The 26,785-nt window shown below is 35.5% G+C and overlaps 1 protein-coding gene across 4 annotated transcripts in view; it reads left to right on the top strand.

The window, feature by feature from the left end:
- rudhira (breast carcinoma-amplified sequence 3 protein rudhira) overlaps window positions 1-26,785 on the top strand; it is a 121,237-nt gene that overhangs the window by 24,343 nt on the left and 70,109 nt on the right. For all 4 annotated transcript variants that reach the window (XM_081751903.1, XM_081751902.1, XM_081751900.1 and 1 more), the window contains exons 2-4: window positions 7,316-7,456; window positions 11,596-11,973; window positions 22,004-23,297. In XM_081751903.1, the coding sequence (XP_081608029.1) occupies window positions 7,334-7,456; window positions 11,596-11,973; window positions 22,004-23,297 (1,795 nt within the window). In that variant the 5' untranslated portion in view covers window positions 7,316-7,333. The remainder of the gene's footprint in view (window positions 1-7,315; window positions 7,457-11,595; window positions 11,974-22,003; window positions 23,298-26,785) is intronic.

Genomic DNA, 26,785 nt, shown 5'->3' with positions numbered 1-26,785 from the left:
TTGATCTAAAGTATCACCAATAAAACATAAAACAAAAATAAATAAATAAAATTTAAAAGTTATGAAATTATTGCCACTCTCCCGGGCTTCTTAACGGGTTACCTAACTTGTGAAAACTTTTCAATAAAAATCACTTTTCACAATAATTGCACAAATGATTGTTCAAGAATAGTACAAATAAAGTAAAGATAATAAATACAATAAATAACATGAACTGCAAGTTCCGTATATTCTTCCCAAAATATCATACTTGGACAAAATACTCACAATAAATGTTCAAAGGATCGTCCAGTACTTGCGATGAACATGCAAATGCGTACCGGGACATTGTTGACTGCTCTTAACACTTCATTTGGACTTAGTGCACGGCAGACATTACGGATCCTCTCCATCATGTCCTCTCTTGTAGTAGGACGCTCTTGGTAAACCAGCTCCTTGACACGTCCCCAAAAGAAAAAAAAATCAAGCGGAGTCAGGTCCGAAGAACGAGCTGGCCAGGCAACCGGGCCTCCTCTTCCGATCCACCTGTTTGGAAATTAACATTCAACAGTTTGTCTGGCAACTCTTGCAAAATGAGCAGGGCAACCGTGAACAAGCTTCATTGTTTGCGTATTTAAACGGTTTCATAAAACACCTGTCAATGGGTTGAGTCTTATGAGTGGTATGTGGAGGAGTTCTGAGCAGTAAATACTGTGATCCCTCGCATACTGAATCACATTCAGTTCCTTATGGTTGGCATGTCCATCATCAATTACAGAACTGGGTTCTGAGGAGAAGGATGACAGAATTTCACAAAATCTGCAACCAAATTAAGAATGTATCACTCGTTATCCACCCATACTTTGTGCTACAGTAATACCCTCAGCTGAAGCATCAACCATCAGTCTCTCGTTCTCTGATGCGGAAATATGAAGAGAGTCAGTACAAACTGACCAGTAGCACTCATGCAGAACTTCAATGTTATATTCCGACTTCTTTCATTCAACGTCAATTTGCCCAGTTTGCTCAACGTCAACTCGTTTCCATTTTTCACATATCACTTTGGGATTAACATGAACACACGATACCAGTCTCATCCGCGTTCAATATTCGTGATGGTGGAAAAGATTTCTCCATCAGTGTGCATTAATTTGTATAGGATTTATTCCTTATTGAATGTTGTTGTTCTCAATATACCTGTAGACATAGGTAATCTAAGAAACAAATTGGGATGTCACTTCATAAACTCGTAGTAAAAATCTTTCATAGTACTCAGTTTATCTTGGTTGAACCTGTGATTGATTTTTAGTTCTTCAGTTGTCAAACTAGTTTTTTTTTTTCTTCGTGATAATGGCATAAAGCGATCAGCTAATTGTTTCACATGGCATTTCAACTCTTTTTCATACACATCGGGGAAAGTATTTTCGAATCTCCTAACTTACGTGGAACACACAATTTCACTCCTTACCTCTGCTATGACAGTGTCTTGCAGAGAATTATTTGGGACACCAAATCTGTTTGTTGTTTGAAGTACCTACGTGTACTACGAGCCGAGAAAAATGCCTGGGACGGGTGGTCTGATAGTAGCAATTCAACAGCAAATAACACTCGTAGATGCCAAACCGTAGACTTTAGCGAAAATTGTTTCCTATAAAAGTAATTTCTTTTTCAATAATACTTCCAAAGAAATTGAAATTGGTACCACTTTCTATTTGAAATTTTGAAATTGACACCCCGTGGAAATATTTCCGCTGCGCCACTGTATATGGAAGCATCACCATTTGATTCTCCACATATGATTTGGTCATTCAGATTTTTGTTTAAAGTATCTACGTGCACTACGAGCCGAGAAAAATGCCTTCGGCGGGTGGTCTGATACACCCTATATATATACGAATTTTGTAATGCGTCCACGCACAAAACGCATATATATATTCAAGTCTGTGCATACATTGATGATATTTATTTTTAATAATTATTTCCACTGGAAAGTTAAAATCCACGATAAAAGAAGTGGTTTCACATGTTTTGGACTACAGTCTACGGAGAAGAAGAGATGTATCCTCAGTGATTTTTCTTTAACTTAAATAAAGTAAAACCCTACCAAAGCAAACAGTTACGAGTATTGTTGTTATTAATTTGTGTTGGAGTTTTGGCAGTTTATCATTACCTTATGAGTCACATTATAAAAGTACAACCCAAGGCTGTAGCTTATATATTAGATGAAATGAGAGATGGCCATTTCTAACAACCAATAAAATTCTTCCTTTCATTTTTACAGATATAAATTTTTAATTTCGTATAAATCTCAAACAGTAATGTTTCAAACTTTCATTTTTTAAAACCTTAACTTCTAATTAGTCACACATTTGCGTTATCTTGTCCTCACATTTCATACTACACTGCATGCTGTGCCTTTTTGTTCTCTTTTGTTTCTATCTTGTTCTAGAAGTATCTTGTTCCACAATTCATGAATACTTTGTCCAGTATTGTCCATTGAATACTTTGTTCATTAATCTCTCTCTAATTTCTCTTCGAATCTATTGTGTTTCTTTCCACTTTCTTATAATATTTCTTTTTTCCCTTCTAGTCCATCTATACTTTCCGGTCTAATTCGTGTTCTGTTTCTCTTGTATGGTTATAAACTGCATTCGGTTTCCTTTTTAATCTAACGTCATCTTTATGTTGTTTATTCTTTTTCTCTTATTTCTTCCTTATGCAATTCTTATAACATTCTTTACATTTAATTCTATACAACACCCGTTCCTTCCATATTCTTTACATTTAATTCTATACTCTACCCCTTCCTTCCTTATTGTATCTCAGTTTCTTTTTCTCCTTTTTCCTTCCAGTTGTTAGTTGTAGAAATGACTTCCTCGTCTTATTTTGTAGTTTCATAATGTTTTTGATGAAGGCAATGATATATTGCCGAAACTTAACATAGATTAGTAATAATAAATCTTTGTGAACTCCCTCGTGACTATGTGGTCTGAGGGCGTGGACCTTCGGCGCAGATTCGATTCCTGGTGAGAGCTCACGTGGTTCGGATCCCACTTTAAGCTGTAGGCCGCGTCTCATATACCGTTTATGCTCAATGGGACGCTGAAATCGAGATCAATCAATGAACCAACCAATAGTTACTTGGTTTGGTCCGATTTTATTTTTAAGTTACACTTAGTTCCAAGCTAAAATAAGGATGATTCAAATATTTTTTCCTTTGAATAAATAATATTCGCAGGAAGTCGTTGTATGTGACGGCCACATTTTTCTGCATTCTATAGGAATACTTTCAGTGACACTATTAATTGAAATTTCCACGGCATAAACAAAATTCCAGAAGTGAATAAGTCTGGAAAGGAACAAATGATAACCAACTAATTTGTTTGTCGGATGATCCTGTTTCCTGTAAATTTTCCAAGAAAGCAACCCTCCAAAATGATTATATAAAGAAATTACTGCATAAACAGGGTGTCTATCGGTCACGAAAGTCACGAAAAAGTCACGAAATCAGAAAACGGTCATGAAAGTCACGAAAAAGTCACGAAATTTAGCTTTTGGGTCACGATTTTTTAAAATTGTACAAATGTAAGTACAGATTGGAAAATTTTGTTCTATAAAATGTCAAAATTCACCACCAAAAATGTCTATAGTCGGCTTTAGATGCTACCAAATCGCAAGCAAAGTACGTTTCTATCGCATGCATGAAAATTCGGCCTAATTCGTACCCAAATTCGCTCTTGAAAATGTTAGGAAATTTTATGATTTGGTAAAGAAAAGATCACGAAAAAGTCACGTAATTTCATTTTGGAATTTTAGTAGACACCCTGAAGAGAATGATCCAAAACTGTTATTCACAGAATACATTGGTAAGTTTACAGTTTATTAGGTATGTATCTCATATCGCCCATTAGTAAATACAATTCAGTTTCACTCATTGAATTTTCAGTGTAACTCCATTCATAAATATTAACTGTTGAAAAGTTCTCTCAACCTGCAGTGATGTTCATGCTTAGCTCTGCTGGGTTCTTCAATCACAGCTGAAGTTAGCTGTGCCACACTCCATGTGATTAAAGAGGTGAATACCAACTGGAAGAATTAAATGTGTGGATAATGGTGAAGTACGTAGTAGCATAATGGTTAGCTTATTGGCTCGGTAACCCGGAGGCTCAGCTTCTATTCTCGGACCAGTCGCGCATTTTTACTTTTTGGATTTTAATTTAAAATGGTTATTATATATATAATTCAATTGATACAACATGTCTCTTGTGACAGTTGCTTTCCTCCGTTTTTTTTCCTTCCTGCACTTGGTCATAACAATCAGCCAAGAAGGACTGTTTCTATGACATCAGCACGTTCAGCCAATTATAGTGGCTCATTTCTCTCGCTCTGCAGAGGTAAACATTCCATCCTCTGCTCAGGTTGCCAGTTTGAATATAAACAAATGCACATTGTTTTAGTCGAATGTCAACTTGAGTAGTGGGCCTGGTGGTTATTGAAAGCATTCCTTTTAGTTTATTTTTGTGTCATTTAGCACTCTACATTTCGTGAATATTATTATGGAACAAGAAATAATTCACTTGTTCTACTCGTGTAGCTGGCAACGCAGCATTAAGCACCATGTGCGCGCAGCGAGCTGTCACAAGGGACAAATAGTATCAATTGCAGTGTAATTTTATAAAATGATTTTATGGCATTTTGTTATCTCACTTCAGATTTGTGATATTCAGGTGGACGATAGAAGAGAAACAGTCGTTCAATTGACACATTATGTTTTAATCCTGAAATAAAGATGTATATAATAAGAATTACGGAGTTAACAGTTTTATGTAAGCACTTTCAATATCAGAAGCAACGTCACAATATCATATTCTTTGTAGAAAGAAATAAAAACAGCATATACACCAAGGATCTTATAAAATAGAGGATCTGCCCTTACAACAAAATCTTGAAGCCATACGTCACAGTTTCGCCACCCCTACTCTGCCCACTCAGCCCAATAGGATCTCAATGTTTTGAGCCAACAATCATGGCGGAAACGAAAGTAGCCAATCAGACGATGGCAGAAACGAGAGTAGCCAGTCAGACGTACCGATGCTCGGTTGTTTTTTGGCTTCATCGGTTTAATAGGATGAAGATACATATGGGCAGATCCTCTATTTATAACATCCTTGATATACACAGTAGAATTCAAGGTTAGGAGGAATAAACGATAATTCGTCATATATTAAACTCTTAAGTTCGTTGTTTTTCGGTTGTGATATCAACAGTTTGCGTTATTTTTAGTTGTGACAACAACATTTTGAACTATGCGAATTCATTTATTAAATGTTCAACACCAAGACACTTTTATTATCGTAACAAATTCAATATTAGTTTCTTCCTAAAGGGCCTCCATAGTACAATAACAAAACACTTCAAACATCATTTTACTAAATAAAATAAATTACATGGCGCTTATGGCCGGGCATTTCTGGCCAATTAAACTGCTTCTCGTTACAAAATAAATTCTATTTGATAGAAAGCAGAATATAATCCTGGAATTGGTTTGTGCTGTTATAAACCCAAGTCCATATTTAATGAATCTGCCATCCTGTTCGGCTACAAGATCTACGAAGGTCATCCAGAAAATAAAGACCATTTAGTTATACAAAATGAAACACACAATATTTATTAGAGAAAGCAATTTTGTTACATATCTGAAACTTCCTTCACTTGTCTACATAATCATCACCTTTGTTTAAACATTTGTCGCATCTGCTCACGAGCTTCAGAATTTCCATGTTACACTCTTCTGCTGGTAGTTTATTAAGCCATTTGATCACTGCATTCTCCAGTTCTTTATCACTTCCCAAAACGTTTACCGCCAAGAAACTCTTTCAACTTGGAAATCACAATAATGATTTGCATTGATCGTAGTGCCTTTTGGCATGAAATCCACCAGAAAACACCTTTGCGATCCCAAAAGACGGTTGCTTTGACTTTTGTGTTGAGTGAGTCTGTTTGAATTTTCTCGGTTTTTGGGTGATACCACTCGAATGATTGACACTTGCTGTCTAGGGTGATATGAGACATCTCCAAGTCTCATCACCAGTCACAATCGGATCAAGAAAGGTGTCTTCATCTGTGTGATATCGTGTCAAGAATGTATTGGCAGTGACCACCTGGCTTAATGAACTGGCAGTAGCAGAGTATAACATGGGAATTCTGAAGTTCGTGACCAGATATGACAAATGTTTAAATGAAGGTGACGATTAAGTAGAGAAGTGAAGGAAGGAGGTGTGTAACAGATTTTTTTTTCCAGCAAATATTGTGTTTTTTATTTCGTATAACTAAACGGTCTTTATTTTCTGGATGAGCCGCATACAAATATGTCGGTCTTAATTATTAAAATAAATAAATAAGTAGTTATACTCTTCCCCTACATTGTATATTTTGCCAACTTCAGTTCTACCTGAAGAACAAGGAGGTGATAAGATGGTCAAGTGTAAAATTTGTATTATTTCCGATTTTGTTGTGATATCAGCAGGGATTCAGGTAGCGAGTAAATTCTAATCGTATTTGCTAATACTGACATATCTAAGGTTTTAATATTTTCATAACAAAACAAGCGGATCATTTTACAAGTTCAGCCTATGAACATAAAACATCGGTTATTAGATTAAAGCAGCAGTTTTGCACATGCACACAGTTTGCGTGCTCTGTCGTCGCTTCCAAAATAATAATGATAGAACGCCTTGTGAGTGTGTCACCGGTAAATAATTTGATTTAACGTTTAGGAGTCAAAGTATCTATATATAATTCTGTCATGTTATCTCTTGAAGTCCAACTAGAAAACATCACTGAACAAAGGAACGTTTATTTCTTTTAAAAGAAAGTAATAACTGTGTAACAATTTCGCCAACTAACTGAACAGATTGGCTTCATCAGACACTGTCTGGAGTTGTACAATGTTGTTATATCTCTCTGCTCATTTTCTTCAACATTAAAGCCTTCCATGCTGGCCTTGTGACTAGCACGCGAATCTTTGGTGCATGTGGTTCTGTGTTCGATTCCAGATGGGAAAGCATTGAAATTTGAACGCATTACGGTGATTGGGATTCTACCTTAAACTGTACGTCCACGTCTCATATAGTCTTGGTGCTGAAAAGAGACGCTAAACTTCGATAAACAATTATCTTCACGATATTAAATTACTTCTCTATTAAATTAATAATATCGTAGAACAGCATTAATTGAAATGAACTAAAATAGTAGATTTTAAAGAATATATTGATTATGTTTGCTAAATTGATATAGCAATTAATTATTTTCTTTCTTTGTTTGTTTCTTTCTTCAGATTTAACCACAGTAGACCATGTCAGCTGAGTCACCGCGTAGACCTAGTCGACCAGGAGCGCAGGTGGTAGCCCCTCAGCCAGTAAGCGATCGTTCCATTATTGAAAGCGTTGCAGGATTTATCAATGAGGTGGTACCTCAGGTATGCGATTTACTTTTTTAATTGTCATTCTTTATTCTTTGCTGATGTTATTTATTTTTGATCATGCTATGTAAATTTGTTGTATATTCTAGTCAACTGACGATACTGTACGCTGGACAATTAGCTCCATCATTATTAAGGGTACTAGATCAATCGAGAGGCTTCAAACAATCTTTACCCCATACAATTGTCTTAAGATGTGTAAAGCTCAGGACTTTTCAAAGATACATAAAGACTATAAAAAGTATATAGTATATGGAACACTTCATAGGTAATAGAGACGAAACTTTTTCGTTAATGCGATATGTGCGAAACGTTAAAAAATTGCGTACCGGTATATGTTTCAGGAAACCTCAAACTTTTCGTTTCAGAGCTAGAAATCACGTTTATATTATTGCAAATTTTTGCAAAATTCGGCATTACTTTAGTGATGGGTAAATTCCCGGGAAGATATTTTTCAGGAATATTCCCTGGGAAGATTCCCAAAATGGGAATTTATCCGGAAATTTATGTACAATTAGAAAGAAAATAGCATTCTTTTACTATATTATGATTTCAAAGTTGAATTAATTTTTATATCACAGCATATTATTACTGTTGTCCACAGAGGATTCTTTAAAATCTATATATTCTGAACGGTACTATGTTACTTTATTAACACTTTATTATATTTAGAGAGTAAGCATAAATGTATATTTATTTATTATATGTTCTATCAATTAAATATGTGTGAAAAAATTATATAGTAACAGTTTAAATTTATATGTAAGTGGATTTGCTCAACTTGAGTCTATTACTGATATTATGAACACATTAAATTTATGAATGTTATAAAGCAATTAGATTGGGTAAATGATTGAAGATACATGCCTCCCATTTTATCAACATTTGCGCATACATATTTATGTTCACAAAATTTGCAAGATACTTACTTATCTTTATACTTTAGCACGTAACATTGCCATACACGACCTTTCATTCTACCTATTTCTCGTAATTCTATACATTAATTCACATGTAAAAGAAGTCCGAGTACCTCTTCAGAAATTCGAGTCGGAGAGAGGAGACAGACCGACGTCTATTACTCATGGTGGTTCAGGGTTTATTAATAGTACTTCATCTCTATTTCTACATAACTCTAAATTACTTTACAAAATGGTTTCTTTTCATCATTTGTAAATTAGTACTTTGCTAATTTTGGCTGTTCTTTAGCATTGGGGGCCAGCTTTTGCACCTACTTTTTTGCGATATTCTATTCCGATGCGATTGTTTTATGGTTTCATACGTTAAATTACGTTACCAACATTAAATTCAGACAGCATTGCAGAGCGAGCGTTAGCGAATGAAGGCGGGTTAGAGCCTTGCATGGCACGTTGTTTTCTATATTCGTTACCAACAATTCACTTTCTTTTCTCACATAAATCACTTCCACTTACCTTTCCGTTTTGTATAAATCCCCTACTGCCCTAAAAAAAAATGTGTTCGATACTTTCTTGACTACTTGAACATCACTATCAACTCATTTTTTCCACAAATCGTCCTACCTTTTGCTAGTTTCGGCCCCCCAATGCTAAACAATTACCTTACTTTTTAGTGCAAATGGAAAACGAACTTAAAAAATCATATTATTAGTTATATAAAGTACCGTCAAATAATTTTAAATCTTTTAACCTCCAAATTCTTTAAAACCTGGAAGTAAATCACAATATATTAAAATAAAGTAATTAGTCATATGGTTCTTATAATTTGGAAGATAAAGTAAAGAAATGGAAATAAATTCTTTCCCGGGAATTTATAGGCCAGGGAAAAAACCCGGGAATATTCCCGTTTTTTAAATTCCTTCCCACCGGGAATATTCCCACTGCCCATCACTACATTACTTGCGATTAATGCGAATGAAATCGGAAAAGTGGAATTCTTGTTAATTATTGCTAATAATGACTAAAGAGCGCATTTCCAGTATTATTTAACTTAAAAACGTTGCATTTACGAAAAAGCGCTGCGAGTTATTTGATCCAGAAACTGTTTCACTTCATAAAGATGTAGACATCAACAAAACTGAACTGTTGTTTAAATCGTTGACTGTGTTTTGTGGTGAAAATGCTCATGATCTGTTGGTTGCTTACCGTGAATTTAAAAGTAAAGTTATTGAAGTTCTCAACAGTGAGGATAAGAAAGTTGACATTGTATAATTGTTAAACAGTTTAAAAGTTAATATAACCACAGGTCTTTTACTGTCAGCTCGTTACGTTCAATACGGTTACCAATTTCGAGTGTTGATGCCGAGAGATTCTTTTCCAACTATACTATGATTGTTACTGACAGGAGAACAAACTTGAAAGAAGAATTGGTAATGTCTTGCTGCATGTTAGCCTTTAACTAAGGATGAGTGTAGAGGAAGTGTTCAAATTTTTGCATTAATTTCTATATTTCAGTGAATATATAGCTAGAATGTTCACCTAATGAAGGTATATTTTCATTTTTGTATTAGATATGCACCTCACTACGAAAAATATACTATTTACAAGTTGCATAATTAAAAAAAAAAAAAAGTGCTACATTAAAATAAATAAATGCGACATAAATGCGAAAATTGTGATAATTAATGCTACAAAATATGAAAATTGTTGCGAAGAAGTTTCGTCTATAGTAATAAATATCTGACCGTCTCATCAATACCAGATTCGCAGCCACAGAACGGACTACTTTTAATAAACATTTTCGCTGATGTTGCGCCTTCATGTTTTGTTTGTTTTCTACTACACTCACCGGCTCCATAATAGCTTCGATGATGAAAACAGAGAATTTCAGAGATACTACTGACAGTGAAAAAGAGATGATAAAAGTCTTATTGTCTTTTCATTCAATAATACTGAACGGAATGGCTCGCGTATAATTTTCGTAGAATGATAGTTTTATTTAAAAGCAACTATAATTATGTAATGACATTCAGATATCGAATTGCCTGTGTTTCTAGAGACTTTTCTCAAAGAAACCAGTTTCGTATGGGAATTTGATTTATTTTTAAAATACTTCTGGTATAGTTAGACAACACAAAGAAGGAACTGCCGATATACAGTGGCCCAAAAGTAGGTATACAGTCCTATATGTTTTATATATGTAGGTCTGTATACCTACTTTTGGGCCACTCTGTAGTACGTATAGCGCGTTATTGTGAATAATGGTAGATTTGCTTAATTTTAAAGATCAAAATCAAAAATGAACTATAAGAGAGGAAGTATGCATATGCAGTAATAATAAGTGATGTCCAGCTTTTGTTTTGCTAATTTAATTTGTTTTTCGCTGATTTCAATCTGTAGTTAAAATAATAATAATAATAATAATATCTTTCCAAAATACGTTACGTATGACTGTTATTCATGGACTGCAATGTATAAAATATCCTAAATTAGTAAATTGAAGTAAAATTAATGAGCTAAACTGGATACCTTATTGAAGTGAATTACTAAATGACAAGGAAAGAGCTAAAAGGGGGGGAGGGGGGTAACGAAGCACATCAATTTTCTCGTTTTGTGATCACGAGTTCTGCATTTGAGTCCTGCGATCGGTATCCAGACTGGATTTTTTAAAAAGATTTTTCTGTAAGTCTATCAGGAGAAGATGAGATAGTTCGTTTAAATATAGGCGTTAGCCGATTTTACGAAAATATCCTTTCACCTACTTCGTTAATAAATAATTAAATGACATTGTATTCCTCTACGACGTGCAATTTCTAGACATCTGACTATATTGTGTAACTAATAGAAACTCTTTCATCATCAAGAGTATTAGGTCAATCGACAGACTTAAAAAATCCAGTCTGGCTGCCGATCACAGATTCCAAAGTAGACCCTTGTGATTACAAAACGAGAAAGTTGATTGCTTCTTACCCCTCCCCCTCCTCCCCCAATCTTTTGTGATGATCGGGAAAATTGCATGAAATATCTGGAATCAAGTTGTATAGGTTGACGGGAAAAAAATGTAGAAAATAAATGGAAATGTCTTGCGGTATTGAATAGATAAATGAGTATTTCTAAGATCGAGTGCAATAATAACAACCCTCAGTAACATTACCTTTTTCGACTGTTGTTGGGTAGCATTTGTTACAACGAATTTACGTGTTCTTTCTTCGTTAATAGGCGTACACGAGTTGCCCAACAGCTGATGGCAAAGAATCTATCACTTGGACCCGTTTTGAATATGCTGATATCAATGATCCTGCGTTTTATCCCGACGGAGGAGAGGCCAACAGAAACACACCGCCTCTGTTACTAGTTCTTGGTTATACAAATGGTGTACAAGTATGGGCTGTACCAGCTAACGGTGAAGCCCAAGAAGTGTTGTCATGGAGACAAGGTGTGGTTCGCACTCTTCGTATTCTACCAACTCCTGAGTCAGTGTTTGGCTCTGTAGACACTTTTGCTCATAAGAGACCATTAGTTGCTTTGTGTGATAGTGCGGGAGCAGGCCCACAATTCTGTTCTGTCAGTTTTATATCGTTAAGAACCGGTGATCAGGTAAGGAAGTATATTTTTGTCTTAGTTGTACGAAGTCGGAAAGTGAGTATGATCTTCGAAGTGAAATGAATTATAAATGTATCCATATCAGTTTTACATATGTTGCTATCATATGACAATGCCAGTACATTCGTACAGATATATATCATGAGTAGTTGTATTTATATATTGATCAAACAGTTTCAGTGTGCACTGATATCTTTACCAATGGCTTCTGAAATGTGTGTGGAAATCTTCTGCCTACCTATGAATTTTCTTCTCCTTTCATAGATATTTGTGCTTAGATTCTGTAACTAGCGAAAACTAAATTCATCAAATTTTATCATCAAATTTTTCTCCAAATTTTCTTAAGGAAGGACAAGAAATTAAAATCCGTGATAAGTAAAAAGAGACAAAGTATGAAGGAAAAATAAGAAAATATAGAAATTAAAATCTAAAACAGGAAAAAATATGAAAATGTAATTATGTACTTTCTAAATAAAATAACTCTATATATATACACACACAACCTTATAACAATATGTAGAAGGATAAATATATATTATTATATTGTAAAACTTTGTTTTATATAGGTATAGGTAGAGCGTTAATAAAAAGAGTGTTTGGAATTGAATTTTTACTACTATTTTTTTTTAAAAAAATGTATTTTTACTAAATACTGTAAAAATTATTTTTTTTTTAATATTAAAGGTTAATTATAGGTGATCTTTGACCGTAAGGTCGCAAACAGGATTTCTGTAAAGCCCTGGGCAGGCTAAGCGGAGTGGAAAGGTGTCCAAAGCTCTGAAGCAAGCAGTGGGTAGGTTAATTGGTTAACAGAGCCCCAAAGCAGGCTAAGCTGCTGAGGTTGCGATTTTTAGTTAAAGCCTCAAGGAGGCTAAGCCAGGAAAAAGGATAGGCGTAGTCCCAAAACAGACTAAAGGCCCTGGGGTTAAGTTACTTCTAAAGTTTCGAAGCAGATTAGAGGAGGGTTACCAGAAAACTGGTACTGAATTGCCTTTATTTATTTAATTTATAAGGTTCCTTGGGTGGTGGTGGCGCTGCTGCTCTGATGTTGTCTTTTGCTCCGTGGGAGGGGCTAAAAGCCGTTGTTTACAAGTAATTGTAGGTTTCTCTGGTGTGAAGTTTTTTTTGCCGATCCACGTGGTGGTGTTTGTAAACACTAACATGTGAAATTGTTTGTTTACAACATCCCATAAAAATATTACTATATATAACCTTATATGTATGTCACTATTCATTAGTCTTTCTGAAACATATCATACATAAGTTTACATCATTATTCAATGTTTTTCTCCAATAAAAGCTTACGATTAAGTTGGCATTGTTAATATGTATTATACCTTGATGATACAGTAACATAGAATAAGAGTAAAACGAACTGATGCAGTCTGGGAACGGTTCAATTATCACTATCTCAGAGTCCTGCCGGGAAAGGAGAGACTTGTTCTATTTCCCAAATGGGCGACTAAACTCATTTCATTAATTTATTTTTCTTTTGTACAAAGATGGTAGATTCTTTAATCACCATAATCTATAAAACAAATCATCTTTTATGTAACTAATAATGCAAGATGTACTAGCACTTCACAATAGTTATAACATTTACTTATACTTCCTCTTCTGTGTCTGTTTACTTCTTCAATGTATGCTATTTCAACGTTGATCTATTTCATCTTCTACATCGTGGAACTAATCATTTATTGAATTGTACTGGAAGAAATTACCTTAAAATGGAAGAAATTGTACATAGACAGAATGTATAATTTAAATGAGTGACATGAATACTTTTATGCAAAAAGAATAGGCAGAAAATATACCGTAGAAGCTAAACACGATTGAACGGAGAGAAATGTGTGACCTTCCTCCAATAAAATTCGCTGGTGATTGGAAACATCAACAGAAGTAAAATAGATTGTCTTGTAAGTTTTCACTCAATGAACAGAGATACCAAATATTATAATAGATGTAGAAACTAAGTAGTAGCAGCATTCCAACTTGACGAATATGAGGTAATAGTACGACATGGTAAAGGACCAGATCTAAAAGGTTTCAGCTATAGAAGAATTAGGAAAAATGAATGAAAGTGAAACATGGGCACTAAATTAATTTGAAGAAATAAGACAGGAGGCCCGCAAAACGGTATAGCCTATAATAAACGTGAAAGTAATTAATAATAAAGAGAGATAGTGGAGAAATTTAAATAATGTATAAAGAGGAAAATTTAATAGAAACGGAAAGAAAAGAGAAGAGAAACTATTACAATATAGAAACTAAAGGTTGCCTTAAAAAAGAGAAGGATGTCTATGTAGTGTTTGTTAATTTAAACAAAGGTTCGCTAGAAAGGACCGCATTAACTAGATAATTCGATGGAAGCGCCAAACCTTAGGGTGGAGCGGAAACATCGAAATCTCAGAAGAAATTTATATATAAGCAAATTATTTAGACTTAAAGAGAAAATTGAAGATTATAATGGAATTTGAAAACGTGGTCGACAGAGATATTACCTTTCACCGATATATTTAATAGTACAACTAGAAATGGTTTAAGAGCATCTCGTATACATAATTCGATTCAAACAAAAATTCACACCACAGAACATATATCTGTGGTGAGCATATTAATCTTAGTTTAAAGGTCCCTGAACAGCGGTCACTATAGGAGAATGCTTATCGTAGTGTCTGAAGTAGGGATGGGCAAAACTTGTTTCTATAGAAACCAGGAAACCGTTTCTAGAAAAACTGAAAACGAACACTTTGGTTTTCTGCTAAATCGGTTCGGTTTTTCACCGAAACCTATTTCGGTTTTCTTTCATAAATCAGTGCAGTTTTTCACAGAAATCAGTTTCGCCTTTCTCCAATAATTTTGAGCTTTTACTGAAACGAGTGAAATTCTCACTGAAGTCGATATCCTTTCATATTCTTGTAGTGATCATTTCCAAACAATGAACGAAGAAGTAAAAACTTTGTTAGAAAACCGAACCAGATTTTAAACCGAAACTGGCTTTTGATGGAAAGCTAAACTAACTTAAAAACAGAAAACTTTTTTTTTTTTTTCATAGAAAACCAATCAGTTTTCCTAAAACGTTTTTCTATTACCACTACTAGTCTGTAAAAAGTATGTTGTTAGCAGTTCGGAGGTCACCGAACAACACGACGAGTGTAGTTTATGTACGGCTCAATTGTGTCTGAGTCGGTCTCTGTCTACATTCCCAAGACACTCCTCTTTGTACGATAAACGAATTCAAGCGCATTGTATAGTGAAGGGGCGAAAGGTCGGGTAGTCCTTTCGGAAATTGCCTCTCGTTTGATTCGTGACGTGTTAGTATTCATATATGAAGAGAGGCAGAATGTACTCACTTCCAATTGCTCCTGCAGCGTATCGAGGAGCACTTAGACAGAATTCACTTAAGGATCTTTCGGGTCATCTTAAATGACAGGGCATCGAGTGCCAGCGCTATCAGTATCACTGTGGCCTCCCATGTGAACTCATTAACGCTTAATAATCGATCGTTTAAGATAGGTCTTTGTGTTCATATTTGCCATACAGGACCCACACCTGACATTCTAGTGTGTGGGTAGTAAGTGAGACATCCCGTTCACCGCTGCTTCTTCGTACAGAAGAGTATGACTAGTTGTACAATCGTGACGTCATCATCAATCCTGTCCTCCGACCTTATCTAAACTCTTATCGAGACTTTTATCTTCTAAAAGGATAACGTGAATCTCCATGCTGTGTGGAAAACACAGCGTGTTCTATTCGATATACGCCTTCTATCCTGGCCTTTGTAGTCTCCAGATGCAAGATCTATCGAACAGGTATGGATCTATGTGTTAGAAAAGTCAATGTATATGGTTTGCAAACGATATGACTGTTGTCAATCTGAATAAAAAATTAACATGCTGTAAAAAATTATGAGTAAAAGCTATGCAAAAAATGACGACCGAAAATACTAAACAGACGAAAGTAATGCTAATTGGAATGAAGAATACTGTAACAAGTTTTAAACAATAAAGAAAGCATAAAGTTTGCTAAATAAAAAGTAAAAATAAATAATTAAATAAATAAAATAAATAAATAAATAAATAAATAAAAGACTATTCAAGAGTTCGGTATTATGTTGTGTGAAACAGAAACGTGCAATAGGGAATAAAAACGACCCGAAATTTGGATATTGAGAAGAATGAAGGACCTAGTGGACACCCCGTAGATGTACCCATATGTGAGCTTACCTTAAAACCCTCTGGTGCCATCACTGGAGAGCCTGCTCTTACCTGCTAGGGAAGTTCCCCCCATCAGTCAGTATAACTGGGAGATGGGCTTCAGTCCATCCCTATTGATCTAATTAGAAAGGAACTTCCCCTTCTGTATGAGGGAAGGCAGAAATAAAACAGAGAACTCAACTAAACGTTTTAAGTCCAACGTATACTCATTTTGAAGTTGCATAGTACATAAGTATACGCTAAAAATTGAATAGATACCCTTCTTAATTGCTTTGTAATGAATGTTGCTTTCCTGAACCTAAATTCTTAGCAAAACTACGGATTATAAAAAAGAATTCATCAAAGGAGCTACTAAAAATTTAAATTTTACGTATTTGCAGTTTTCAAATTTGGATATTCAACGTGACAGTTTTCTCGTCCCTCACATTTCTAGACATACTCAAATTGAGTCCCATTTTTTAACCTATGGAACAATCGTAAACTCTAAATAGTAAGATTTTATTTCAAATCAATTGAAGAATTCTAATCAATAGCATTTCATCGGCCATACCTATTCTATTGCAAGAAATTATACTATAGATATATTTTTAGAGTAGAGTCATTATTCAGAAATTATGTTGTATTAAGTACTCTACGAAATGCGATGCTTCTGACATAATTTTATGTTTATAAAATTACACGCTTATGCCATATACCCAACCAGATCATGATATGGACACAATTATTGAGGAAGGGTAAAATGGCACAAAAATATGTACTGTAATTTTTTGTTGGTTTTGAAGCCGTGTGCTTTCAGGTTTGAACCATCTGAATAAATGAATTACAGTTATGAAGAATTTCATCCTAATTTTACTCTAGATAAAACAGCTAATGAATATCATTGATAACGCTAGTCTTCCTAAGGAACCTACTTCATTACTTTTTTTTTTCTTTCTTCTTAAAGAAAGATTTCACAGGTAAGCATGATTCTCTACACATTCTTTAATTTTAACAATTTGTATAAGTCATCGACAAAAGTGCTAACGAATACTGAAACTGTCTGTTTAAAGCACAACTACTTCGTGATATGGTGTAAAACTTTGTACAGAGGTTGATTCCGTTATATTGAGCCGAATTTAATGTGCAACTATACCGCGCATAAGCAGCCTATCGCCATGAGATTACTACGAGGCAACCAACAGTATTTCGTTAGTCGAGCGTAGTCTGATGCCTTCGAAACTGAACAGATTCTGGGAGGGTTTCTAACTCTGACTCTTTCCATCGTTAAGGGCACGGCTTCACGCATCTTGGAAATGCGTAAAGTGCGTAATTCTCGTGTAGATCGTGCCACTGGGAATTGTTTTATACGGAAATATACGACACAGGGTCCTGGGCCTACCATATCGACGAGAACATCTAGAAACCGATCTTTCGTGTAGAGGATCCTGCCGCTATTGCGTGTGGTTCGAAGTATGGCGACCTTCGAAAATTCCTCTACAGAGCGTGCGGTGGCCAGCAAATGTCGCATATCGCAGGTGACAATCAACCGCGCCATTCGCAGGGATTTACGCCTCAGACTCATTTGCAAGATCCATGTGAATGTTCTGAAACCATGTCATATGGCTGAGTGAAAAAAAAAGCAGGAAGCTGTATGTTCGCGGGTGAACGATGGATGTTTGCTGTTACTCTTGATGAGGCGTGGATTTACCTTACAAATTGTAAAATTCGTGCCATTACATAGAGATAGAGTTTCCCAACAGGGTTCATAATTGTGGCTGGTTTCTCGTAAGAGGCAGACTGTGCCTCTGAAAATTGGAGCGAAACGCCAAAATCAATGCTTCTACTATCAGACTCTTGCTCTGACTGAAATGTACCAGCATGAAATACCAGCACTTTACGGACAAGACATGAACCAAGCTGATCCAGCCAAACGGCGAAAACTTTGCTAGAATTCTATTCCTGTATAGAACAGGAAACTGGAATTGCGGCAGTTCCCATCTCTGACATCCCTTTCAAGAGTCCAGATTCCAGCTCAATGGACTATTGTGCTTTCGGACTCCTCAAGCAGAGCCTGTCTTATCGTCAAGTCGGCACCGTCTCTAGGCTCTGAAAAGCCTGTAAAGAGGAGTGGGATGCAGTTACCCATGATCCTCCGGCAACAGTCTCTTGCAGTGGAAACTTCGATATTGGGCAATAATCAGCAGAGGTGACCTATAGGTCGTACACAGCCGGTAATGGAAGCACGTATAACACGAAACACGTATCGAACACGATTTAGTGAATCCACGCATTTACTATGTAAAAAGCACACTCAAATTCAGCTCAATATACCTCTATATTTGAGTTATTCAACATGTATCCCATAGAATGTATCAGCAGTCACACAAAGAAGTGGTCCAGAAGAGACAGAGAGTGTGTGTGTGTGTGATAGTTCTCCTACGTACGTGAAGTATAGGTGTTTTGAAATATTGATGGAAGATTGTTAAAGCTGGAAAATCTTGCCACTGGCTTAACATGAAAAGAAATCGTGCTTTTTCCAAAATAATTTACATCGTACGTTTTGTTTTGTTCGTTTGTAATTAGCTATCACATGTCTACTAGGACGAGGTTATTAGTAGATTTGTATTAATAGTGTTTTAGTTATTTTATGGACGATTTTATATGCCATTTACTCAATCCTATTGCGCCTTAGTTTTACTCTTTCGTCCACAATAATGGTGTGGGGTTCCCGGCTAATATTCGGAAGCCAGATAATTTTCCTTCTTATATAAAGTGAGGTTGATTATGGTAGTTCCTTTACACTCCTGTACTATTTTCAATAATATGTAATATAAATCTATTTTGTTGCTACGAGCAGAGATCTGCAAAATTGAGCCTAGCTTTTGGAGTTAATCAGTAAGCACTTCTGAGCACGAGCACTATAAGTGAATAGTGAGTCCGAGCCTTTGTCAAGTGCAATCCCAATAAATTCTGCAATTACAGTAAAGAGAATGACGCGAAACTTAAATTTATGAATGAATAGTCTTGCAAATGTTTTCGCTTAGATGTTTATGCAAGCCGTAACTCTAAAACTTTCTGAGAGTCGCATATTAGTGTTACGCGAAACGTATATATATTTTTTAATGAATAAATGGAGTATGGATAGCTACTGCTAAACTTACCGCTACACTTAAAAGTATTAACAGATTGACTCCATGAATGAACTCAACCGAGATAATCGCTATCTATTGCAAAAATCAGAATTCAAAAATTTACTTTCGTTCAAGAAATATTGTGTGGAGTAACGTACGTACAGTATGTACAAACATTGTAATCTTATAAGGCTCTCTAGTGTCATCCTAATAAGATAAGTGGTTGCCAGATCGAGTTACCGGAAGTCTCATTGTAGACAATGAGTATGAGTCCGAGTGAGCCTCGATTACAAAATTTCCATTTCTGTCTGGAGAGAAAATAGCGAACAAAGATTCGTTAAATCTGTAAATAATGATGTAGAAAAAGAGACACGCAGCAGCACGTAAAAATAAAAGCTTAAAACAGTTTTTTTTTTTCAACGTCATAGTACCGTTCTCTGTAATAAGCAGATTGTAATAAGCAGACCGAGTTGTAATAAGCAGATCGAGCAACCTGATGTTGGCAGAGAAGAACATCTGTGGTGAAAGTGATGGTTTTATAGATATACCACTCGCGGATACATGACTATTCTTACACTGCCACAGTTCTGCCGCCTGGGCCTTTTCTTTACGTGGTTAGTAGTATTTCCCTCTGTTGCTGCTGCGAACGTAAAAATGTTCCCTGCTGCCATACATCGGAAATGACTGATTTAATTCTGCATCACTGTTATAATTGTAACTTTTCTATCTTTAATAATTATGTAAGTTACCAAAGTAGAAATTGTAAATATTAAATATATGTGCCAGTTTTTCAATTTTTGGTTAGCTCATACGTAAAGGTGCAAACACTTTGTTGCCTTAGGCAAGGCTTCCGACCACTACAAATATGTCTGCCCCTATAGCAAAGATTGCTACTTGTTAATGCTTAACATCAATGTCATTAATACTTAACATTTCTGGAATTAGGAAGCATGTTCTGGGAATAACCATGATTTTTTTTTTTTTTTTTGTCCAATGACCGTATATGCCAGCGTTTCCCAACCGGTGTGCCGTGAATGGGCCGCAGGTGTGCCGCGAGGAATCGAAACAAAATTATTAATTTTATAGCAATCAAATTTTAAAACGCAAGGAAAAATGTATATTTGTATTTCACCTTACTATGAACCTCTACTATGAATCTACAATTTTAAGTTTCATACTGTATTACTGTTCTGTACATTTCTAATGTTGAAAAAAGTATTTGTTGTCATTGTTATGACCATTATTGCTTCTTTATTGTTACATACTATTTCGTAACTTGAAAATTTAAAATATCATTCGATCCTTTCGACAAATTACCTACATTTGTGTTTTAAAAGTAAATGAGATTTGTTTGTTCGTTCGTTATTTAGTGATCTTCCTTCTTAGTAAAAGATTGGATACAGTTTTTAAAAAGAGAGCATATTTTTAAAAACTTGAGTCCAATATTTCATTGCAATTGTTTTCTATTTTTAAATTAGAATGAAAAATAAGCATAATGATTTACCACGGGGAAAAACCAGTGTTCGAGCTTTCTTCTCTGTGAGAAGGAGATCAATAATCATAGAAAAAATACCACTGTGTTTTATATTTACAAATAATATCTATAAGTGTGCCGCGAGAATCCAAGTAACACCCATAGTGTGCCGCAAGTTAAAAAAGGTTGGGAAACGCTGATATATGCATATGGTAACAATACTCAGCTTCAGTTTCATTATCCGTGTGCGTGAGTTTTCTCGGGGTTCTCCCGTTTCCTCCCACTTTCTTCATTCCACCATTTCACTCATTTCTCATAATCACCGTCTCCTTTAGCCTAACCGGCATAAGCGTGGGACGTAAAACTCAAAGATTTCATTTCATATCATTTCATTTTTTCAGTTTCATTATATTTGCAAAATTCACAAAAATAATTATGAAGATAGCATTTTTTATAACACCATTGTTAATCGCCGTAATTTGCTCTTGCTGTAGTATTATAGTTATATTTTGTAATTCTGGATTGAAAAGTCTGATTTGAAAAATACTTTTTTTATATATATATACCTAGGTACATATATATATATATTGCAAGAGAAGAATATTTACACAAGCAAGGTGATAAATATGTGATTTAAGATCTCCTTTCAGACTAAACCTAGTTCATTTTCCGTTAAGTCTGTGTTTGTATAATGGGGAGGGGAACTTTATTTGTTTCTGCGTAATCTCATTTAAGTCTAAAAGATTTTTAATTTGCTTTGTATATTCGTATTGATTTTTTTTTCTTCATGTTACTTTTTTGATATCTTCTCCAATAATGTTTCATAATGTTTCGAGTGTTCACTATGCTGTAAAATACTGTTTTTATGGAAAGGTTGAACTTTTAAGGTTGATTTACAGTTAGCCTCAAATTTACACTTCTGAATATAGTCATTGTTTTTACCACATAGTATTCTTGAGTTATTCTTTCAGATAATATTATTCTCTGGAATGAAGAAAACGATTTTAATCAGTTGAACTCACTAAAGGTAATGCCAAGAAATGAAATCAACATTCTGGGCTAATTTCATAATCACATTCAAAAGGAACTTGTAATCTTTTTTAAATATATTTTATAACTATATTTGGTCATGATTTATGATATATTTTGATTTTCATTATAGCTTTCAAGAAATTAATGGTGTATAAACTTTTGCACTAACACGTATTTGTAATTGCTTTTAGGTGAAGAGCATCAAGTTCAAGAACCCAGTAAGTGATGTATTAGTGAATAGACGAGTTATCGTTGTGTCCTTCCCAGAGAAGATCGCTGTATTCGACGCTTGTTCATTTGAAGATAGATTCACAGTTACCACTTGTTACCCTTGTCCCGGACCAAACCCCAACCCAGTGGCATTAGGAACACGATGGCTGGCGTATGCAGAAAAGCGAATGGTGGCTATTAACCGATCGTGTGGCGGTGCAGAAGCTGAAGGTGTACCGTCATACACCGCGAGTGTTCTTCATGCTGCAAAGAGTTTAACCAAAGGTTTGAGAGAATTTGGTGAGACTGTGGCTAGTAGCTTTACGGGCCAAAAGACTGTTTCTTCTACGCAAATTGGTGGTAATAATGTGCTGCATCCTGGTGTAGTAACAATTTTGGATACCCAAGGTGTGGGACGTGGTGAGGTAAATATATCTGAAGACGCGGAAGGTGTAATTGCTCATTTTGTAGCTCATGGGACAGAACCTGTTGTTTCAATTACGTTCGATCCATCTGGAACATTATTGTTGACGGCAGATAAGCAAGGACACGACTTTCACGTATTTAGAATACTTCCTCACCCTACTGGACCTTCGCTAACTGCGGTGCATCATTTATATATACTACATCGTGGAGACACTTCAGCTAAAGTGCAAGATGTGACATTTTCAGCTGACTCACGGTGGGTAGCAGTAAGTACTTTGCGAGGAACTACTCACATTTTTCCCATTACCCCATACGGCGGTGCTATTGGAGTAAGGACTCATACTTCCCAGCATGTAGTTAATAGGTTAAGTCGGTTTCATCGAAGCGCTGGATTAGATGATACGCCTCCTTCAGGAAGAAACAGTCCGATTCCAATAGCTGGTGGTATGACTACTGGACACACTAATTCCTGCGGTGCTACAACTGCTGTTCGAGGAAGTTACGAAGCATCCCCTGTGATACCATATCCTAATCCCCGTATCCCACCGTATCCCCATCCCACTGTTCTAACACCACTGGCTCAACTGCGTCAGCCAATGCAGACATTGCTTACATCTGGTGGTCATCCATGTCGAAATCCACCGAATACAAGGACAGTTGGTCGAGGCGTTCCAGATGATAGTGTTCCTCTTAAAGTGGCTGCAAGCTTTGCAGCACCTCGGGCGTGGTTGGTTGGTTCTCCCACTGTAACCAGAGACAAATCTTCAAAAAGAGCTGTAGATTCATTATTTGTGATAGCTTGCCATGGAAACTTAATAGAATATGTCTTGGAACCGAAACCAGCGTCTGGTAATTATTTATTTATTTATTTATATTTTACTTTCTTTCTGGAATACCAACATTATGAAATATTTGTTGTATGAGATTTGATACTTCTGTTAATTCATTAACTTTTGGGCGCTCACGTGGTGGCATTTTCGCCATCCTTGCGGTTTTAGTAATTAGTACAACTCGGTCTCACGAAATTAAGAAAATAATGAGACCATCGCTGTTTGTTGTGCTAATAGTTAGCTAGAGAGAACTTGACGATCCATCCAATTTAACTCAGCAGATTAGGATAAGGCGTGAATTTTTCTGAGAAGACTGTAAATGTCATCCATGTGAGCACTTTAAGGTTAATATGTTTAGTTTATTTGAAGATTTTTTTTTAATACCTTAAATTGGTAGGTTATATCAATATTCTTAACAGTTATCCATAAATGTTGAGGTTTGGGTCTTAAAAGCGTTCTTTTCGTTTTATCTCTATTCTCTTTGTGTCTACTTTGTTCTTTTACATTTACATTATGCGTTGTCGTGTTAATACATATATATATATATATTTAAATAATTTAGCATAGTGTTTCTAGAATGAGCAGGCACTTTTTTCATTATATTCATCTTTTTTCTTTTAAAACTTATATTAATTAGGTAACTAGGTTCTGTAAAATTAAGAAAATACGTGTAGAATTCTGATAAAGGTTCTATAATCTGTCTAAAAATAATTATATTTATTATTTGTATATTGCGCTACCAAGAGAAGACCATTAGATTTTCTCATACACGTTTACCACACGATAGGCGAATTGACGTTTCGCGTATGAACCAATGAGGGTGTCAACCCCACTGTCAAACTTTCAGTGGTAAGTCAACTTTCAGCGCGGACTGGTAACAGGGTTTTTCGTCTCACTAATAAATGGCAGTGTGTTTGTTATAGATAATATAATTGTGGGCTCATTTGATTCGAATATTAACATAACATAAACAAATCAGTCTAACGTTCATTGGAATTTGGTATATCATAATTTTTTGAGTGAATACTCAGTCTCGTTTAGATTCCTCTGAGAATCGAACTTGAAACCTTATTCAAATTCCCTTTCACTTTTTCTTATAATAATCCAAAAAGCCCTTCATAGAAGGATCGCATTAAGTTTAATAGGAAAAGAAAAAGTTCATGAAATATAAATTAGGAGGAGGGAACAGAAAGGCTAGTGCTAGAACACTTACTTCTGATATACTAAGCGTTCATGATTTCAGTGCGTTCAATGATTCTGTGAGTTTTATAAAAGTTCTGTTCTTTCCAGAATCTAATCAAGAAACAATAATCTAAAAATTGAATTTCAGTTTTTCACTGTTTCAAAATGGCCCCAAAATATAATAAAATTATAATAGTAAAAAATATAATACAATCATTAAATATTCGAGGCATCCGTGTAAGTCAGCTAGGGCTTGCAGTTTGAGAATTGCTACTGTAATGCATATTGTAACTTCGGGAATATAATTTTTATTTGATTTTAGCGTCCTTTGGAATGCAATGTTGTGGTTACTTAGAACTGGAAGTACAATGTTGACGAGGTTTGAACTTCAGAGTATATTAATATTTAAAAATCTCATATTTTGGGAATATTTCAAACTGAACGAACGCTGTAAACTATGGAAATCACGAAAGTTGTCGGTACATATCATTCTAATTTGAGTTATTCAACTTTCGTGTTGATGTAGTAAACACAATATGAACATTTTCACAAAATAAAACGATTGTAAAATAAGAATGAATAAAACTAGAATCTCAGTTGTTTCACCAATAGTTTCAGGAAAATATTTTATATAATACTGAGTCATTGTATCTGACCAATCGTTTCTTGTATTCGGATTACTTTTCGCCAGAAAGATTTCAACATCATAGTGGTAGCAACGTCGCTAAGAGCACGTTCGTCGACGTAATGCGCTCAAGATTAAATACCAGTTCAGTTGCTGCACATAATATTATTGTTTGTGTGTCCAATTACAACCGCGTATGTTTGTATTTAAAAATTAAAATAGGTTGAAAATGTTTAAGTGAAGTTTCAAAACAAACAATCATCACAAATGGTAAAATGTAAACAATCACAGATGTTTGCAGTTTTGATTATCCTCTTCGTTCATAATAACAATAATATTCACTATGTGAAGATTGCCAGGAAACAAACACATATTGACCCATAGTTTCTGGGAACATGATCCGGGGACATCAAGTGGCCAATTTATTAATACAAATATTAGTTCTAATTTATTGTAAAAATATTATTAAAATTCTCCGCCAATCAAAAAAAGCAGCTTGTTTTTTTAAAAAAGGTACAAAGGAATACGGAGAGAACATGAAATATAAGTTTCTATGAGTTCTTCTTTAAGGGCAATTTTGAGAGCCTGGAGGGTCCAGAGTGGTGGACTCATCTGTGCAACTTGTCTTCCAATAACATCACAGGCATGTTTGGTGAATTAAGATCTGGAGAATATGCTGGCAAATCGGTGCAGTTACTTTCCTTACTCTTCACTGTCTTTGTAATTTTGGCAGTTCTATGTGGACGTGGATTGTTATCCACGCAAACCAAGTCAGGACTCACTGTATCACGGAAAAGACAAATATATCCGTTCTGCGTCTCGTTAGACTACCATTCACCAGTAACTGCTCCTGCGTGGAAGATGTCCAGTGGTGTTCCTTCATTTTTCATTATGCCCGCCCACGCCATAACTCCAGGACTTCCATACTTGTCAGATTCACGGATATACTGTGGAAGCTATCGTGCTCCCCGTTTTCTCCACACCATTTGATGCCCAGAATCACTTGTCACACGTTTTCTATACATACCATTCTGGTCTAGCATAGAGGCGGCGAGGGTTAATTGAACACATTTCACTAGCTTCTGGCCATACAACCCCCACTATTCAATCATTTAAAAAAAAAAAAAAAAAAAGTAAGGGTAAAATGGTTAGGGACACATTGACACAAGAAGTACCTGCGAACGAGGGAAAATTTGGGCTGGAGTGGCAGATCGATTTCTTTTTTCCTACTGTCCTATGTATCGATTCCGTCGAACTGTTGTAACCTTTTACAGTCCCCACTATACACAGGGATAGCGGCTTTCTACAGTGGGAAAATGTCACTCTTTGATACATCTATCACATGTGTAACCTCTATGACACATTGATCTGCTTAAACCAGTCAACAGCTTTGCTACTATGATACTTATTTAGATTAACTCTTCCGATAGACCGTCACTTTGCACAGCAGTATTTCGCTGGCAACGCCCTCTACCGTGTTTGACTGTGCCTCGTACGTATCACGTTCTTCTCAGTATTGTAGTCTTTTCATGATAAGGACGCTCACAGAGTACGGTTGCTTTACTGGTGGATGCAACGGCTAACTACTTACTTCTGGTATATTTGAGCCGTGTGAACAAACGGTATGGGCCAATATGGTATTTGTTCCCTAGCATTTATCTAGCAGTGTAATAATAATAATAATAATAATAATAATAATA

The sequence above is a fragment of the Thermobia domestica genome, chromosome 3, assembly GCF_964235325.1.
Source record: "Thermobia domestica chromosome 3, izTheDome1.hap1.1, whole genome shotgun sequence".
Classification (NCBI taxonomy): Eukaryota; Metazoa; Arthropoda; class Insecta; order Zygentoma; family Lepismatidae; genus Thermobia; species Thermobia domestica.
This window is presented reverse-complemented; position numbering and strand designations above follow the sequence as displayed.